General features: G+C 43.5%; 4 protein-coding genes across 6 annotated transcripts; 3 read left to right on the top strand and 1 right to left on the bottom strand.

The window, feature by feature from the left end:
* Positions 1-783: 783 nt before the first annotated feature.
* Positions 784-2,374, bottom strand: arv1 (ARV1 homolog, fatty acid homeostasis modulator). Its single transcript, XM_049757516.1, has 5 exons — positions 2,258-2,374; positions 1,583-1,702; positions 1,367-1,520; positions 1,068-1,298; positions 784-1,003 (listed from the first exon to the last, which is right to left on the bottom strand). The coding sequence occupies exons 1-5, from the start codon at positions 2,348-2,350 to the stop codon at positions 894-896; spliced, it is 708 nt and encodes a 235-aa protein (XP_049613473.1). The 5' UTR covers positions 2,351-2,374; the 3' UTR covers positions 784-893.
* Positions 2,375-3,141: 767 nt separating this feature from the next.
* LOC125990383 (fatty acid-binding protein, brain) lies at positions 3,142-4,607 on the top strand. The gene is made up of 4 exons (XM_049757511.1): positions 3,142-3,310; positions 3,967-4,139; positions 4,208-4,309; positions 4,422-4,607. Exons 1-4 carry the CDS (start codon positions 3,238-3,240, stop codon positions 4,470-4,472), a joined length of 399 nt encoding a protein of 132 aa, XP_049613468.1. The 5' UTR covers positions 3,142-3,237; the 3' UTR covers positions 4,473-4,607.
* Positions 4,608-4,979: 372 nt separating this feature from the next.
* On the top strand, positions 4,980-7,552 carry smpdl3a (sphingomyelin phosphodiesterase acid like 3A). The gene is made up of 8 exons (XM_049757479.2): positions 4,980-5,166; positions 5,351-5,564; positions 5,642-5,786; positions 5,852-5,948; positions 6,016-6,179; positions 6,243-6,423; positions 6,670-6,794; positions 6,860-7,552. The coding sequence occupies exons 1-8, from the start codon at positions 5,046-5,048 to the stop codon at positions 7,190-7,192; spliced, it is 1,380 nt and encodes a 459-aa protein (XP_049613436.1). The 5' UTR covers positions 4,980-5,045; the 3' UTR covers positions 7,193-7,552.
* Positions 7,553-10,486: 2,934 nt separating this feature from the next.
* clvs2 (clavesin 2) lies at positions 10,487-16,635 on the top strand. Of its 3 annotated transcripts, none has more exons than XR_007488886.2 (7): positions 10,487-10,894; positions 11,294-11,740; positions 11,806-11,980; positions 13,663-13,773; positions 13,839-14,089; positions 14,151-15,026; positions 15,130-16,635. XR_007488886.2 is itself a non-coding variant. In XM_049757490.2 (6 exons), the coding sequence occupies exons 2-6, from the start codon at positions 11,352-11,354 to the stop codon at positions 14,242-14,244; spliced, it is 1,020 nt and encodes a 339-aa protein (XP_049613447.1). In that variant the 5' UTR covers positions 10,487-10,894; positions 11,294-11,351; the 3' UTR covers positions 14,245-16,635. The 3 variants fall into 3 exon arrangements, 1 of the variants encoding a protein (XP_049613447.1); XR_007488885.2 differs by having other exon boundaries at positions 14,151-15,063; XM_049757490.2 differs by having other exon boundaries at positions 14,151-16,635.
* Positions 16,636-16,829: the final 194 nt, after the last annotated feature.

Here is a 16,829-nt window from a genome sequence, read left to right as displayed (position 1 = left end):
CATTTCAATGCGTCAATCTGCATTTTGGTGCCTTTGAAGCCGCAGCCGCCGAAGCCGCCTTCACCCGAGGCTTGCCAACTATTGATGAGCATAACTCCCACATGCACAAGTGGGTCAAAGCGTCCGTTTTTCTTAATCCATTGTTTCAAAAGTGCTATTTGGGAGGGAAATGAATTATTTTGCATTTATTCTCCTAGCAATTTTATTATATTTTAAGAAACTGAAATTGGAACACAAATGGTGCAGCAACAGAAAGCAAAATTATGCCTCTACCAAATAATGGGGGAAAAAAGGCACAATAATAAATGTAGAGGAGTCCAACACAATTCTGCTACATTCAATTGTGTGTAGCGTGTATGCAAATGACCCACTTTGCATATTCCCTGCATGTATTACGAAGCATTCGAATGTAATCAGCAGAGTGCAGCCGGCAATCATTGATGAAAGGAGGAACTTGTGAGTGAGTGAGAGTGCTGCATGTTGCATGTTTGTGCTGCAGTGTGCAGCCGTCTGCGGATTAGAGCAGATTAACATAATCGTTGCCGCCACGCCACATCCAAGGTTCTCCAATCTTGTGGCGGGCGCTCACTCTCTGGTCATCGTCATGTCACAGTGCTTTTCTACACATAAATGTACGTCTGTTTTGTATCATTGTGCTTTGTTGTTTTTTTTTTTCATAGCCAACTTGGGTGTCAACATTCGGCACACCTGCACAAAGGAATGACAAATATGAAATGTGCTGACGCAATGGCAAGCAGCTACATCCTAGCGATGGAAAAAATATTTTCAATTGACATAAGACTTTTATTGGTAAACATTTGTCATTACAAAATACATAAATATCTTAGAAAGGCATTTGTACATTTTTTTTAATTTACAAAAATGAGGGTAGTTTAATGAAATGCAGCCGCAACGGTTTGACACGTCCGAGCCGCCAAAGTCTCTGACAGCAGGCCCACGCACACGGAGCACAACGCCAAGCTCTTGCTGCAGTTAAGGATCACTGGAGGAAAAAAAAAAATTACTTTGACACCATTCTCCGACACGCACACGAGGCTGTCACTGACCTCTCACGGCTTGCATGTTCGAGGTGAGCACAAAGACTTTGATGAAGCCGAGGCAGAGCGGCAGGAAGTCGTGTTCCCAGATGACGGCGGGCACCAGGAGGACTTTTCCATAGCAGGACAGCAGTAGAGCTCTGAGAAGGAGATTGAGATCCACGTCTCCTCCGCCGTAACTGGACGACATCACCGCCGCCCTCAGGACAAACAGCACCCCGCCGCAGAACGCCAGCAGCTCTAAATGTACAGGACAGGTAACGCCAATCCTTCAAAGTTGAATTCCTGCGTTCTCCTGGTTGTCATACCCAGCGCGGCCAAGGTCACCATGCCGTAGAACTCCCACTCCTTGGTGTATCTGATGATGTCAGCGGGGTCATCGCTGGACTCCGAGCTGTGCCGGAGCGACCACCTGAGGTAGGCCTCGCACAGCAGGCAGAACACGCAAAGCTTCCAGTGGATCTGGTGGTGGACGGTTGTAGCATTTAGCAATGAATAGCATTTGGGTTTCTTGTTTTACTTACATCCCAGCTCGTGTTGAACAAAATGTGTCTGAAGGCCTGAGTCTTGCACAAGACGGCATCGATTAGGATGATGACTGGGTCGTATTCGATGTACTTGTCTACTGGCTTCTGGCAGGAACCCTGAAGATGGGAAGGGAAAGGACCCGAATTAGAGTGAGGATAGCGGGCTGTTTTGGATGTGCAATATATGCAGCCACACAGGGCAGTATGGCTGGGATTGGGAATAAAAATAAAAAAATTAAATCCTACATGAAATGATTTGTGAAATGTCAGTTGATTCAAATAACTAAAATATTTAGTAAGTGCTGTTAGGACAGACAACTTTGGAAGCAGTTACTAAAAAAAAAAAAAAAAAAATCCTCATTTTATGACAAAATGACGTTTATATAGGTATTTGCGCCCCCTTGTGGAATCAACCCCTAAACTGTTGTCAATAAGGACAAGACATTAAAATGAGCCTGAAAGCAATCACATTGAGAAATTCAATACGTAGTCCGGAGTTATAATTGCACCAAATATTTTTATGAATAATACTTTTAGATCATAATTATAAAAACAATCGATGATATGCTGCAAAGAAGCATGTAATTCCGCCGTCGTAAATCCGAGGAGCGACGATATTTTATTTCAAGCCAGCCAAACAAATAAATTAGAACATATTAAAATATAACACACGCATAATGTGATCTTCAGGATCCCGTTGGAGTAATCACGATGCAACTCTGTCGCCTTTTCATTACACTCGATGCATCGGAAGCAAGATGCCATTCTTCTAAACGACTATACGAACCCGGAAGTAAATAACGACAGTGTCCTTTCAAAATAAAAGTTATTATTACTCACGGATTAATTTAATTTACGGAGTTAAACATTATAAATGGTAATGTAGCCTAAGGAGTACTGTAAACGAGTACGCTTGTACTGCACACGTTGTTGCTGCGGGGCAGAAATTCACGGGTTATAGCATGTACTTCAAACATTTACCGCTAGATGGCGACAGAGCAATACAAAACATCCTCCCACCATCAATTTACTGCTTACAAAGTCCAGTGCGTTAGGTGTGTGGGTGGGGTTTTTTTGCCCTGCAGGCTCTCGCAAAGTGCTTTGCATGATTAAAAATACAATATTAAAAACATCAAATTTTACAGTTCAAAGTTTATAAATAAAAAAAAGGAATTCAACTAGGTTGCCTAAGCAGACTGATTTTTTTTTTTTTTTTAATGTCAAAAGGCCTATTAATTAGAAAAAGTCTTATTTTTCAAGAACAAAATGCATACTTTTTAGAAATAGACAAAGATGCTTTTTTTTGGGAATAAAGGCATCTTTTCTGCAATAAAAGACATTCACATTCCTTTTCCCATTACAACATGTTCTTTTTTTTTCTGCCCTACTCACAGCCTGAATGGTGCTAATGACATTAATCACTCCACTGGGCTAATTTGGATTTCTTTCTTCTTTCCTGGGGGTTCAGTTGGCCCGTGACCCATTTTTGGGACCAATGGCAGTCCAGCAAAAAAGTCTCCTGAGCTAAAGAGCCGCTGGGCCCTGCCCACCTGCCTGCATACTAATGGGGGCCCCCAATAAGAGCCCTGAAGGGGTGCCCCGCGCTTCTTGTCAGACCTTCAGCCTGCTCAGCACACCCAAAAACCTTCAACATGGTCGATGCCTTTTGCGCCACTTGGAAGCTGGTGGACAGCGACAACTTCGATGAATACATGAAGGCTCTTGGTGAGTAGCTCGAGTGCAACTGGTCAAGTGCTGGATGTTAACTAGTGGGATTCTGGAACGCACTAGTAGCATGCACTTGCCAACAAATGCAGTTTTGCCGTACTAGTGACTTGGAGTTGTCCTACTAGTGTGCAGAAATGGCACACAGTAATGGTGAACTAGTTACTCGTAACAGTTGTTCTACTCATGTGCTGAACTGTAGGACAAAGATGGACTTAAATAACCTGGAAAGCAAATTCAAAGATTAGTTTATGAATAAATGAAACATGCTTGAAGATATTTGTAGAAAATATGTGATGACTGAGAACTATGTAGGACATTTTGTTTATTTTTTTCAGTAAGACACACTTTAGTCTGGCGTGTGTGAGTCTCCCCTCCCCCACTTTATGAAAACTCAAGCGCCTTATTCCGCATCAGCGCTTATCCGACGCGCTTGTGGCATGCAGTTAGCAAGCTAGATATAAATATAAATTTAAATATAAATATGAATATAAATATAGCCGATGGAGTACTGTACGTCGTTCTTCTCAGCTATCACTTAAGAGCCATGCTGTGGAGCAAAAATACACATATGGCACTTTTATTAACTGATATTAATATTGATGTTGATATTGATAATGGTTTAAGCATGCGCTTCCGGGCGTCTTCCTTCCCAGGCGTGGGGTTCGCCACCCGGCAGGTGGGCAATGTGACCAAGCCCACCGTCATCATCAGCCAGGAAGGCGACAAGGTGACTGTCCGCACGCAGAGCACCTTCAAGAACACCGAGATCTCCTTCAAGTTGGGGGAGGAGTTTGATGAGACCACCGCCGACGACAGGAACTGCAAGGTAAGAACACGCCAAGCAACACTGAAGCACACAGGAGGCAAAAATACTTACCATAATTTCCTTTACAGTCCACAGTGAGCATGGACGGAGACAAGCTGGTCCACGTGCAGAAGTGGGACGGCAAGGAGACCAAGTTCGTCAGGGAGATCAAGGATGGAAAGTTGGTCATGGTGAGATAAGTTTCCAAAAGTTGAATCGACCTCATTCTGCTGCTCCCAAAATGTTCCTAATTTTTTGAATGAAGTTTTTCTCAGGAGTGACCTTTTCCTTTTCCTCATCCAGAACTTGACCTTCGAGGACATCCACGCAGTGCGCACCTACGAGAAGGCGTAGTTTGCACCACTTCTTCATCATTGTCTTCATCCTCAAAAGCTGCACGTTTTTTTAAAAGATTTTTTTATATGAAAAAATGTGACATATTGGACTGCTCATCTCTGCAAATGTGGGGAATAAAACTTAAGGAAATAATTTGACTCTTCTCATCTGTTTTTATAAGTGGATAACAAATGGTTGAATTGCTATATTAGTAGTTGAGATAGATTTAATTTTGACTTCAAGAGGTATAACAATAGCCTATTTGTTAAATAATATGGACATTATTAAAATATTTTACTCCCTGCCCAAAAAAAAATAAAAAAAATAACAAGAAGAATAAACAAGCAGGTTATACGACTTTATTTAAAATTTATTTATAATTATACAATTGCATGATACAAACAGGTCACATCAGGTTGGACGACATAGTTAAGTGTTTTTTACTGGAAGTTACAGAACCAGCCATGCCGTCAATCAAGCTAAACCACGCCCCCGTGCGTTGCAACACTGAGTCACGTGACAGGCTGACCAGTACAACTTCCGGTTTTTCGTCAACAAAATACAAGTGAAGATATACAATCTGTGTTTCACATGCCGAGGTTCCCTTTTAACGACATGAAGACGCCACTGGCCTGTTTTGTTCTCCTATTATGCACCGCTGGAGGCTTTGAGGCGGCCCCCCCGGGAAGAGTAGCCGAACCGGTGCACGCAGGTGAGTCGTGACAGCTCGCAAAGAACAAGTTTGCACAGATTTCCATGCAGGACAAAAAAATCAAAGCTGTTCCACTGACTTTGAAATCATCGAGTCGTTTAAAGTTGCAGAATTAATTTGCAGTGCATTCCAGAAGTGTTCACAACCTGCAGGGGTTTTTTTTGAACAATTATTTTTATACCAGGAAGGTTCTGGCACATCACTGACCTACATTTGGACCCCACCTACAACCTGGCGCCGGACCCCACCAAGGTGTGTTTCTCTTCCAAAGGGGTACCCGCCACCGGTGCCGGTCCATTTGGGGACTTTGTGTGCGACTCGCCTTACAGTCTCATCCAGTCGGCGTTCATGCACATAAAGAGCCTCGTGCAACCCAACGACTTCTTCATTTGGACCGGGTACTGACACAGATTATAGGACTGAATCATTAATCCAATTCAATCATATTTTTTTTATTTAATGATGACTACTACAGAGACAGTCCACCTCACGTTCCTGTAAGTGAACTATCCACATCAGTGGTGATCCAGGTCTTGAGCAACTTGACGCAAACCATCCGACAACACTTCCCGAACGTCACTGTCTTTCCCGCCATTGGAAACCATGACTACTGGCCGCAGGTAGCCAGCACTTTTTCAAAAGCACGTATGTATGCTTGTTATATATATTTTACGTGTGTTGTCAGGATCAGTTGCCGACGTCCACCAACGACATCTACAAGGCTGCTGCACGCTTGTGGAAGCCCTGGTTGGAAGACCAAGCACTGGAAACTCTCTCACAAGGTTACTTATGTCTTTTTTTTTTCTTGTTGGTCATATTGGTAGCCTGTTTCATGTCCTGGTGCCGCAGGGGGTTTCTACACCCAGCTGGTCCGTACGGGCATTCGAGTAATAAGCGTGAACAGCATCCTCTATTACGGTCCCAACCAAGCCACGGTCAACATGAGCGATCCGGCGGGACAGTTCGAGTGGCTGGAGGACACACTGCAAAAGGCCGACGCCAATAAGGAGAAGGTCATTTGATGGCAAGTTTCAAAATTGCTGACTCAGCTCAAGTCATGATTGATGTTTCTGCAGGTGTTTATAATATCTCACGTTCCGCTGGGATTCCTGCCCTTCACCCGGAACTTAACGGCCATCAGGGATGAGCCCAACGAGAGGTTACTCAACATCTGTAGGCGCTACAGTCATGTGATTGCCGGACATTTTTACGGACACACGCACAAAGACAGTGTCATGGTGCTCCTCGACCACAAAGGTGACAGCAGAAAAATGGGAATGTATTATATACATCATCCAAAAACATATGATAAAACATAGGGTCATATAAGCAGGTGTCCCTAATGCAGTGGCCACAAAATCAAAGGAAATATAGGGGAGCCGAGGTTGAGCCTTGTGGCATCCCACACAGATATTATACGATATATTAAATAGTCAATTTGACATAATGCTATAAATTATAAATAGAATGTGGTTGGTAATGAATGAATTTTTTTTTGTGTAGGTGAAGCTGTGAACTCTGTGTTTGTGTCTCCGGCGGTAACGCCCATCAAAGGCTCTTGGGAATCGTACTCAAACAACCCAGCGGTGCGACTGTATTTCTACGACAAACAAGATTTTGGCATTTTGGTAAGACCCATATCCATCCTGCCAACACCACACGAATTAATAACAATCGTGTTTTTTACGTAAAGGATATCTGGCAATACTTCCTCAACCTGACCGAGGCTAACCTCAAGCAACGAGCCGACTGGAAGTTGGAGTACGTCATGACCAAAGCGTTCAGCCTGCCGGACCTGCGACCGGTCAGTCTACGCCGGCTGGCTCTGCAATTGTGGCTGCTGCCCAACTCGGAGTTCGACACCTACTTTGCTCACTTCACGGTTGGTTTGGATGGCTTGCCGCCATGCCGGGGCGAGTGTAAGCTCCTTCAGTTGTGCGCCATGCTCTTCATGGACCAGAGCTCCTACTCGGCTTGTCTGGGAAAGAAACATCGTCGTCATTCTCTCGCTAGTGACATTCTTTGATTTCCTTTTAATGCAATTCAAAGGTGACAAGTTGCTATTTTTATATTGAAGGTTATTGAGATTTTGTCCAATCAGTCCAGAAAACACAGAGGTAATTAAATGCTAATTAAATGAATTATGATTGCTGAAGCACAATGAATTCAAAATGGGAATGTAAAAGTGGATGATTGATGACGGCTAATTCTGTCGTCTTTTTAATCTTGAAACCGTCTTTGCTGCCAGTTGATGACTTGAGTTCAAGTTTTGCTGCTAAAGGAAAAAAAGAAAAAAAAGCTCATTTTGTTAGCTTAATTGCCAAATAGTTTTTATCTTACTGTCAAAACAGTAAAAAAATAAATAAAAAAGACTTTATACGTCACAGCCTCATTTAGTCATTGTCTTAAATTACGAAACATCCATCATCCAATTTGCTAATGCTTGCTAGGCTAACACGAAAAACTCAAATTTAATATTCCGTATTTACATGCTCACACGTGAGCAGGAAGTGAATATAATGTTGCGTTTGTCTGTTTAAAGTTGTGCGGCTAGAAAAAGAAAAGAGCAGCCACTGACCTCATTTGACTCACCCCCCCTTTAGCCCGCTTTGCCCCCTGGCAACTTCTGCTTTGAATGTTCTCAGCCTCATTCCAGCGCTATTGTTTGCCCCCCCCCCCCCCCCCCTGGCTACTCTAGCGCCCCCGCCCCCAACGTTGCCAGTCCTTAGTTTTAGAACATCCGATCGCTTCATGTGTAACTTCTAAAAAGACCCAAAAGAATGTCCAGAAAGTGTCAGAAGAAGAAAAAAGAAGTTAAGATGAATGATGAATGGTGAGAAATTCACCTCTTTACACCCCAGCTTAGACCACCCCCGCCCGCCCCCTCCCCAATTCCTCAATCTCTTGGTCGGTGCATAACCGTGGTAACAGCATACTGGCGGGTGAGCGAAGACTGTTGCTGGGGCGGCCGTCGCCACGGTAACATCAGTGAGGCGCTGTTGAGTGCAAACAAAGCTTGTCTTTCTTTTCTCTCTCACCACTTTTTGGGGGAAACAAGTTATGCATGAGGACATTTACAACCATAAAAAAGATCGTAAACAACAATCATGATTCTGACAGTCTTGTTTCCTAAAAAAAAAAAAACAATTGTGGGTAGCAATAACCTTAGTTTGATACAAATTGATTATCCCTGATAAAGGTTTGTTATGATGGAAAATGTAGGGTACCCGAGGTTGACCCCAGGTGACATTTCCAACTTGACCTGTGCTAACCTAGTCCCTCTGGTTTGAGACTAATCCCATTTTGTAAAAACTCTTTTTGTTTAGTCTCTGCTCAGCGAGATTAACGATTAGCACTGTCAATGTTGTAAATTTTTTTGGACTTGTAATTTAGCCAGCCACGCGCTAAAGCTAATCCCCTGTCTAGTTCACTGCTACAATATTCGTGTCGTGTTTATTTCCTAGTTGTGCGTGCGTGTGTGCACTTTGCGTGTTTTCCTTGTCCTCCTGACATATTTTCTATTGTCACCGCGCACAATTATGGTTGCCAAAAATGTGAAGTTTTTCAGCCATGGGAGGGGGAGGAGGAAACATCGTACTCATGAAGCTTTCATTTGGGGCTCCCGTGAGATATTACCCTCCTGCCAAGTCTCACACGCTCCATAATGGAGACTGACTATGATGGGGGGGGTCGAGGCAGGGGTTCTCTCTCTCTCTCTCTCCCCCACTCTTTTTTTTGTCTCATGCTTCATTTGTCGTTTGTCAGCCGCCTTGAATGGACTCCTTTATCAACAGTGTGTGTGTGTGTGTGTGCCAGTGTGTGTCTATGAGTGTTTGTTTATGATTGCAGTTGGACTACTAACCCGCAAAATCTGAATGGGCACAGCAATCCCCCCCACACACACACGCAAATACACACACTCGGCCAATCGGTTACCGTTTGTTGATTCCGTAGGTGAACTTGCTCACCAGACGCTTCATTAGGTACACCTTCTTAAATGGTGTCTTGAATAGATTTTATTGTCACAGCCTCAGGGCTTTTTCATGAAGTGACAACGAGGCACTCTAAATCGATTTATCGGCTGGGCCTTAATGATTGCACCAATGTTGTGGCTTGATGCAGAGATGAGCATAAAGGTTCAAGAGGAGGTTGTAATTGAACTTGAGTGCGTGGGCTCGTTTGAAGTAGGCCGGCCAACCCGCCACCCTGAGCGATGAAGTTGGAGGTGAAGCTTTCCTATTAATCCCACTTCTTCAATCCTTCCATCAGTATTCTCCTCTGCCTGTATCATTCCATCATTGAGGTCATTAAGTTCACCCCACATAATGGAGGAAAGGGGGAGTCATGGGGTGTGTCGGGGAGCTAACGTCTTTGTCTATCGACGTCTCATCTTCATATTTCATCAATTAGCAACAATTTGTCACTTTTAGATTCGGTTTTCAAAAGTAGTGTGACGTTTTGAGTCACTTTCCATCAATTTCTGTCATCTGAAATAATTGGATCCAAATGTTAAGTGTAAAATATCCATTTTTTAATTGTTTTTTTGACAAGTGTATACCAACCCGGGTCTAAAAAAACTTTTGGGACAAATTGCAGCTTCCCTGTAGATAATCTGGCAACCATGCTTCATTTCGGAGCAATGGCGACACCCACAGGTCATAACACGAACACGAAACACTCCCAAAACGCAAATTATGTGTACGTTATTGTCGGTTTTTTTTCATATTCTATGTCTAATAATCTATCCCTTTCTGTATTTTATGTTTTTTTTATTAATTGACAATGATGAGCCCTAATTTGCTATAATTATTAATAGTTGTAGTCACTTATTAATGTAAGATGTAATGTCAGTTACTTTTCGTTTTTGTAAAAGCTTTTTCGTTTTTATTATATTCCATTTTTAATTTTTATTGAGGAGAATGCAAGGGAGTGGTTCCTAGCACATGCTCAAAGTGCCCACTAAGCGGCGCTATTTACCTTAAGGCTGTCATTCAGTGTGATCATTTGATTGGCTCCACTAGTAGCCAATCAGAGCTGACAGCTGCCCAGCCAACCACCCCCACTAACTACCATGGAACCCCTACTGAGATTTTGGAGCTAAAATTAAAATGTGCAATTTTGAAGTAGCAAGGAATCCTAATGTGTGTATATTTGCTTTTGTTGTTTTCTTACATAGAAGAGAAAAACAAATGCAGCAAAAAATCTACTGACAAGAAACTGATGTTGACATTTTGCCTCAGGCTCCAAGTCTCCCACCATCATCCTCCTCATCTTCATCCTCTCATTATTTGCTTCCTTTTGTCCTGCACGTGCTCCCTCCCTCCCTCCCTCCCTCTCCTCCACCACCTCCCTTCTTCCATCACCATCCTCCTCCTCCTCCTTTGCCGCCGCCGCCGCCGCTTCCTCCCCCCTCCGGCCCAGATTGTTGTCACTCACTCTGGCGGCGAAACAGACGGCAGCAGCACAGAGCCACAGACGCGAATCCCGTCTGCGCACCCCACCCTAAAGCCTCCCCCCTCTGCACAACAGAACCCGGGAGTTTACTGGACCCACCTGTACAAATGGACCGTACAACTTTGATGATTTGAAGCGGAGGAGGAGGGAGGAGGAGGAGGGAAGGAGACACATCAATACCATGGAACAGATGAGGGTGTCGGTGATGTAGCTGGTTGCAGGTGCTGCAGCCTGGTGCCGCATTGCTTGCTTGGCCTCCTCCGAGGGGGAGAAGGTGATGCCGTCATCTCTGTTTCTTTCTCTCTCACACACACACACACGGTTCTGATGGCGTGAAGCAGCAGCATCATCTTGGAAATGTTGGTTGTTAGGTTGGAGCCGCCGCGCACGCTGTGAACCGGCTTCTCGTGAGTCAAAGAAGAAATTTGAATTGATCTTACTGGTGGTCTACAGAACACTGGATGGTGTAAAAAAAAAAAGTCGCAAATTTCACCTAATTGTGAATTTTGAAGGAAAGCCATGCTCTGCTATTTATTTGAAATATAGCTTGTTTTGTGCTGAGGCAAAAAAAGTCAAATATTTTGTACTTTGTCGCCATCTTGTGGCATCTTAGTGCCAAGGTTCTGTGTTGAACTGACTTGAGGTGTTTCATTTTTTGACGCTATACTTGCAGGCCCAGCAGAAGAAGAAGAGTCTCTGTGAGGGAACCTTGGGACGTGGCTCCCGCCGAGATGACCCACCTGCAGGCCGGCCTGTCGGCGGCCACCCTCGAGAAGGCCAAAGCGGAGTTGAAGGAAAACCCCGAAACGCTCCACCAGGACATCCAAGAGGTGCGCGATATGATCATCACGAGGCCGGACATCGGCTTCCTGCGGACGGACGACGCCTTCATTCTCAGGTTCCTGCGGGCCAGGAAGTTTAACCACTTTGAGGCCTTCCGACTCCTGGCCCAGTACTTTGAATACAGACAGCAGAACCTGGACATGTTCAAGAACCTGAAGGCCACCGACCCCGGGATCAAGCAGGCGCTTAAGGACGGATTTCCCGGAGTGCTGGCCAACTTGGACCGACACGGCCGGAAGATCCTGCTCCTCTTCGCCGCCAACTGGGACCAGAGCAGGTACCGTAAAGTCACAACTTTCTAACATCATGTTGATGTGGTCACATGACTAATAATGTTGCCAGGTACACGTTTGTGGACATTCTGAGGTCCATCCTGCTGTCTCTGGAGTCCATGATCGAGGACGCCGAGCTGCAGGTGAACGGCTTCATCCTGGTTATTGATTGGAGCAACTTCACCTTCAAGCAAGCCTCCAAGCTCACGCCCAGCATGCTCAGGCTCGCCATTGAAGGGTTGCAGGTGAGGTCACGGGTTCCAGCAGAAATCAGATGTTAGCATGGTGGCCTCTTATTGAGATAATAATTATGAATAATGTAGCCTCCGGGAAAACGCGGCAGGTGTGGAGGACTCAGACCCAATCCAGTCATAATCCGGCGGGATTACAACGTTGTTAAAGGATTAAAAAAATGGATGGGAGTGAAACCTTTATGGAATAGTCACATTACCTCTCGTAAATTTGTATTGATTGAAAAGAAGGAAAAGTGGTTAGCATTAGCTACAAATGGGTGGGGGGGGAGAAGAAAAAATGCGCTCACTTGCTTGAGTGCTTTGTTGTACCCCGACATCGTCACTCCACCCGCTCCGACACACACGTCCCACCCTCCCGCCGTTTCCATGGCAACCGGCCCGGCTGCCTGGCTGTCTGCTCCGGCCTCTCTTCCAGATGGGCTCGCCTTTGTTGAGCGTGTGTGTGTGTATGTGTGTGTGATGTTTTATGCAACGCTCCACTGCTCTTTCATTTATGAGCTTTGCATAACCAGCTGCCGTTTGTGCCAAGGGCTCAGCAGCCTTTTAACTTGAACAAAATCATAATTGATGATTCCAAACGGCGCTAAAAATAATGAGGATGACAGCAACGTATCAGTATGTGGCCTCGTGCCATGACTCGGATGCGACACAGAATGACCATTACGGGACAAAAAAAAAAACTCCGGGATAAACTGACCAGAATGTCCGTCCAAAAATGGACAAAAATGTCCTGCAGCAATAAAATATAAGAGTATTTTTTGGGATGTGGTTTAAGTGCAGCCTGCAGGGAAAAAAAGATTTCTTTGGCTTTTTACTGAATAGCTTTGAGATGAAAGTAAGTGCACCACTTTTATGTTTGTTTCTTTTTTCGTTTGATGGAAAGGGTCAACGGCAGAACGCCCACGGCAGCGAATGAATTAAATGTCAGATTTTTTGTCACGGCTCGAAGGTGGCGAGCGTGTCTGCGTTGAGACTTCATCTAGCAAGTTCTCAACCTGCTCGTGTTCTCGTGTTTGTGGAGAGACTTGCCTGGATGTTGTCACCTTCCATTCCCGTCAAGATTTGCGCTGACCTGCAGCAAAAATCCCGAAATAGATTTTTTATGTACGGCATATTTTTCAAAGACCACCGATGGCCTTTGGACCTCAGACATCCAAATGATTGCTGACAGAATTTGACTGACTAGTTGCAAGTGGAAGTATCCAGGCAAGAACCCATCTTTTAGGATTTGGAGGGAGTTGAGCCTACTTTCATGAATTTCCGTATTTTTAAAGTCCCTTTATGTTGCCGTGAGCTGTTTGCACATCTGATGACTCAGCGTCCTTGAGGACGACCCGTCCGCTTCTTTTACAACATCCCAACCACTGATCTTTATTTCCAACCAGATCTTAATATTAATCTTTGTTTGGTCTGAAAATAGAACACAGGTTATTTCCTCTTGACCTCCAGATTACATCTCTTAATCTAATCCACCAGCACTGGAAGTTAATTCAAGACATGACAGGAAGCAGCGACGTCTGCCTGGTTTGTTGAAATGTCTCTAGTTCAGAATGAAAAGAAAAAAAATGGACATCCCAGTTTTGTATCATAAAGAAGAATAACTTCACCTATTGTATTAGTAAAAGGTCCGACTATAACATTAAACTGCTTTTTTTTTTACACTACTGCAACAGGACAGTTTTCCAGCCCGTTTTGGAGGAATCCATTTTGTGAACCAGCCCTGGTACATCCACGCTCTCTACACCGTCATCAGACCCTTCCTCAAGGACAAGACCAGGAAGCGGGTCAGTAAAATGTAAATAAATTTGTCTTATTTGTTTTCTTAAATGTGTTTTGGTTGTTGTTGTAGATCTTCATGCACGGTAACAACCTGACCAGCCTGCATCAGCTGCTGCATCCGGAGATCCTGCCGTCAGAACTGGGCGGGATGATGCCACCGTACGACATGGGCACCTGGGCCAGAACCCTGCTGGAGCACGCATACGACGAGGACGGGGAACCAGACGCGGGACCTGACGGAGGACCGGAGGCTTACGCGTTCTCTGTCCAGGACCTGCACAAAGATGTAGACCAAGGCCTCTCGCCCAAAACCATGAAGAGGTGAGACAGATTGGTGCAAAAATGCTAACGCTCTAATGCTAACATGTTTCTAACCTTCCAGGTCCCAGTCGGTGGTGGAACCTGGCGTACTAAAGCGACCTGACAAGGTCAAATGCGATGAGGACAACATGCAGCCGCTGCTCTCGCTGGACTGAATACAAAGCCACTTGGAACCATCCGTGGAAACTTCTCTGTGTGGAGTTCCTCTGAGAGGTTTACTCCACTTCCGACTTCCGTGTTTGTCAAGTGCCGAGTCCACAAGAGTCCAACTCGGTTCTACCGAGTGATTGTCTTCAAATGATTCCCGTGCCCAGATGGCAACGCGAGTGACGGGACGCAAGCTTTTCCGACGTCTTTGTACCAGGATTTCCCCCAAGTGCTCTGGATGAGCAAGATGGACGTGGAGACAGACCAGCAAACCTCCCTTTATGAAAAAAAATGAATGATCAAGTTTGATTTGCTTCTGATCAACAAACAGCTCGCATAACAGCAACCTCTATTTGGATTTCTTATGACAACAAAATGTCAGAAAATGTCACATGGCCCATATATGTGACAAGAGAGTCACTGTATACCATCTATCCATCCATCCAGTTTCTTCCACTTAAATTTTGTATACAGCAATCCTCCATAACAGGTTCTGGGTTCCAGTTATTTTGATTTTATTCGTGGTAATTTTTGTACTTTGGTCATTTTGCCAGCATTTTGCGGCTTTTGTATTGAGTTTTCATACTGCGTGCCACCGTATTTAGCGTATTTACGGATTCCGCCAATCAGAGCGTCACTATGATTTGGCAGCCGCTGATTGGCTTTCAGGCGCTTCGCGCGCTGATCACTTTGTTGATCACTTCCGCGTTGGTTAAGGGTCGTGAAAACCCGACAAAAAACCCCCCAAAACTCATTATTTACTGTTTCAAAATGACCTGGGTGAAGCCAAGTAAGTATACAAAAGAAGAAGAAAACACAGCTAACCGGTAACTACACCTAACCAGGTTCGTAACAATAGAATAAGTAATCGATGTACGTCAATGTTCTTGCAGGTAGAACATTTTTGACTTTCCCAAAGGAGACATTTTGTAACGGGAATGTAAAGTTGTAATGGAGCAGTTTCATCGTCATTGTGAGTACATAAGTCCTTTTTTAAAATTGTCGCAAATGCTGTAATTATTTTGGTTTTTTATTCAAAACTAAACCTAGTTCGAGTGGCGCCATGCTAGCTATGGCAACCATTTAGCGCTTCGAATGATATTTTAAGTGTTTTACGATTGTCACATTTGATCTCAAGTCAAATTATTCCAACCAACGAGAACAATTTTCACATTTTTCAGTGTTTCAGATTTTTGACATTCCCAATTCAGTGCAGATATGCTACAATATTATGGATATTATTTAAATTCTGCTGATTTGTCCCACATTTTTGTCTCACATTCGTCACATTTGAGTGTCAAGCTTTTTAGCAATTGCAAATTTTTGTTTCATCTGTTTTATCACTTTCCCCCGAAATAAAGATTTAATAATGTATGTAAAGAAAGACAGCAAAACACACTATTATCACAAATGAAAACACTATCACCTCACAGTGACTTTTATTTATGTGCAGTATTTGACACAAACGTTTGTTTTAAGAAATGTAACGATGATTATTTGAATAGTTCAGCGTTTTGAATGTGTGACATCCTGCAAAAAACAGCATTGTAGGAAGCCGTGTTCTTCTTCCTTCATAAATGGGTCGCTCTGCTGCTTTAGAACAAAAACAATTGCGTTGGGAAATCCAGCCTAGCCTAAAACTGTAGTAATTTGATTAGACTTTTTTTTTAGGTCTTCCATATGCACCGGAAATAAACGTAATTGTGATTGTTAATGGACACTAGCAAAGTATATATCACACTCTTGACAGATAACGCTCACTTGTGATTGACATGTGCGGGGGGGAAAAAAATATTAGAAATGTATCATAGTGTAGTTTTACAAGCACATCAACAATAATAATGAAGAGGAAATTGTTCATTGACTAGCTCTCTGTCAATCAAAAGTCAGTGTTAATATTTTTGTATTGGATGTCACCTGACAGTGTACCTAATGAAGTAGTCGGCAGGGACCAACTATCATATTTATCTCATTATGAGCTATTGCAGTTATTCTTCAGTGTGTCATATGATTTTGTATTGATGATGTGAGCGCTGCATGCGGCCTTTAAGTGTTATTATTATAATACATATTCTACACTGACAAAGTTTGTTTAGCTCAGCCAAAGTCAACAAACATGTATTTATTTATTTATTTGATAAACCTAAAGTGTTGAAGCTTTAAGGATTTAGAATGACACTTTATTTTGTCCACTGGGGTCACAAATGGAGCCTATCCAGTCGCAGGGCACATATAGACAAAACACCCGTTGGCATTTGCATTCGCAGCTACACACAATTTCGCCTCAAAGCAAAGCGACGTTTGGTGAGGTAACGTTAGCGTCACATTTGATTGTGTTGAAAAAAAATGTCCTCCGTTTTGCCGACATGTACAAATAAAGGATGACGCACTTTGTCGCACACTGACTGTATTTTAATTCTTTTTTTTAAATACTAATATCACTATTTCAATTAAGTAATGACATTTAAACACTTGGCTCATTAGAATGCTATTGCTAACCAAAACAGTAACAGCACTGGAAAAAAAAAAAGTTTAAAACTGCAAATCTGTGCATAAGTTTCATAATTCAGAAATTGTAGTTTGTTTGTGAATA

Source organism: Syngnathus scovelli, chromosome 20 (genome assembly GCF_024217435.2).
Source record: "Syngnathus scovelli strain Florida chromosome 20, RoL_Ssco_1.2, whole genome shotgun sequence".
Classification (NCBI taxonomy): Eukaryota; Metazoa; Chordata; class Actinopteri; order Syngnathiformes; family Syngnathidae; genus Syngnathus; species Syngnathus scovelli.
The sequence above is the reverse complement of the archived record's forward strand: the minus strand, read 5'-3'. Positions and strand labels throughout refer to the sequence as shown.

Bases quoted from the DNA above. Each gene is read 5' to 3' on its own strand.
- arv1 (XM_049757516.1), bottom strand. From the start codon at position 2,350: ATGGCATCTTGCTTCCGATGCATCGAGTGTAATGAAAAGGCGACAGAG. The intron at 1,703-2,257 runs GTGTGTTATATT...TCCCATCTTCAG, and splicing joins TCCTGAAGATCACATTATGC to GGTTCCTGCCAGAAGCCAGT. The intron at 1,521-1,582 runs GTAAGTAAAACA...GTCCACCACCAG, and splicing joins TGTTCAACACGAGCTGGGAT to ATCCACTGGAAGCTTTGCGT.
- LOC125990383 (XM_049757511.1), top strand. From the start codon at position 3,238: ATGGTCGATGCCTTTTGCGCCACTTGGAAGCTGGTGGACAGCGACAAC. The intron at 4,140-4,207 runs GTAAGAACACGC...TTTCCTTTACAG, and splicing joins CCGACGACAGGAACTGCAAG to TCCACAGTGAGCATGGACGG. The intron at 4,310-4,421 runs GTGAGATAAGTT...TTCCTCATCCAG, and splicing joins AGGATGGAAAGTTGGTCATG to AACTTGACCTTCGAGGACAT.
- smpdl3a (XM_049757479.2), top strand. From the start codon at position 5,046: ATGCCGAGGTTCCCTTTTAACGACATGAAGACGCCACTGGCCTGTTTT. The intron at 5,787-5,851 runs GTAGCCAGCACT...GTGTGTTGTCAG, and splicing joins ACCATGACTACTGGCCGCAG to GATCAGTTGCCGACGTCCAC. The intron at 6,180-6,242 runs GTCATTTGATGG...ATGTTTCTGCAG, and splicing joins CCGACGCCAATAAGGAGAAG to GTGTTTATAATATCTCACGT.
- clvs2 (XM_049757490.2), top strand. From the start codon at position 11,352: ATGACCCACCTGCAGGCCGGCCTGTCGGCGGCCACCCTCGAGAAGGCC. The intron at 11,981-13,662 runs GTGAGGTCACGG...CTACTGCAACAG, and splicing joins TCGCCATTGAAGGGTTGCAG to GACAGTTTTCCAGCCCGTTT. The intron at 14,090-14,150 runs GTGAGACAGATT...CTAACCTTCCAG, and splicing joins TCGCCCAAAACCATGAAGAG to GTCCCAGTCGGTGGTGGAAC.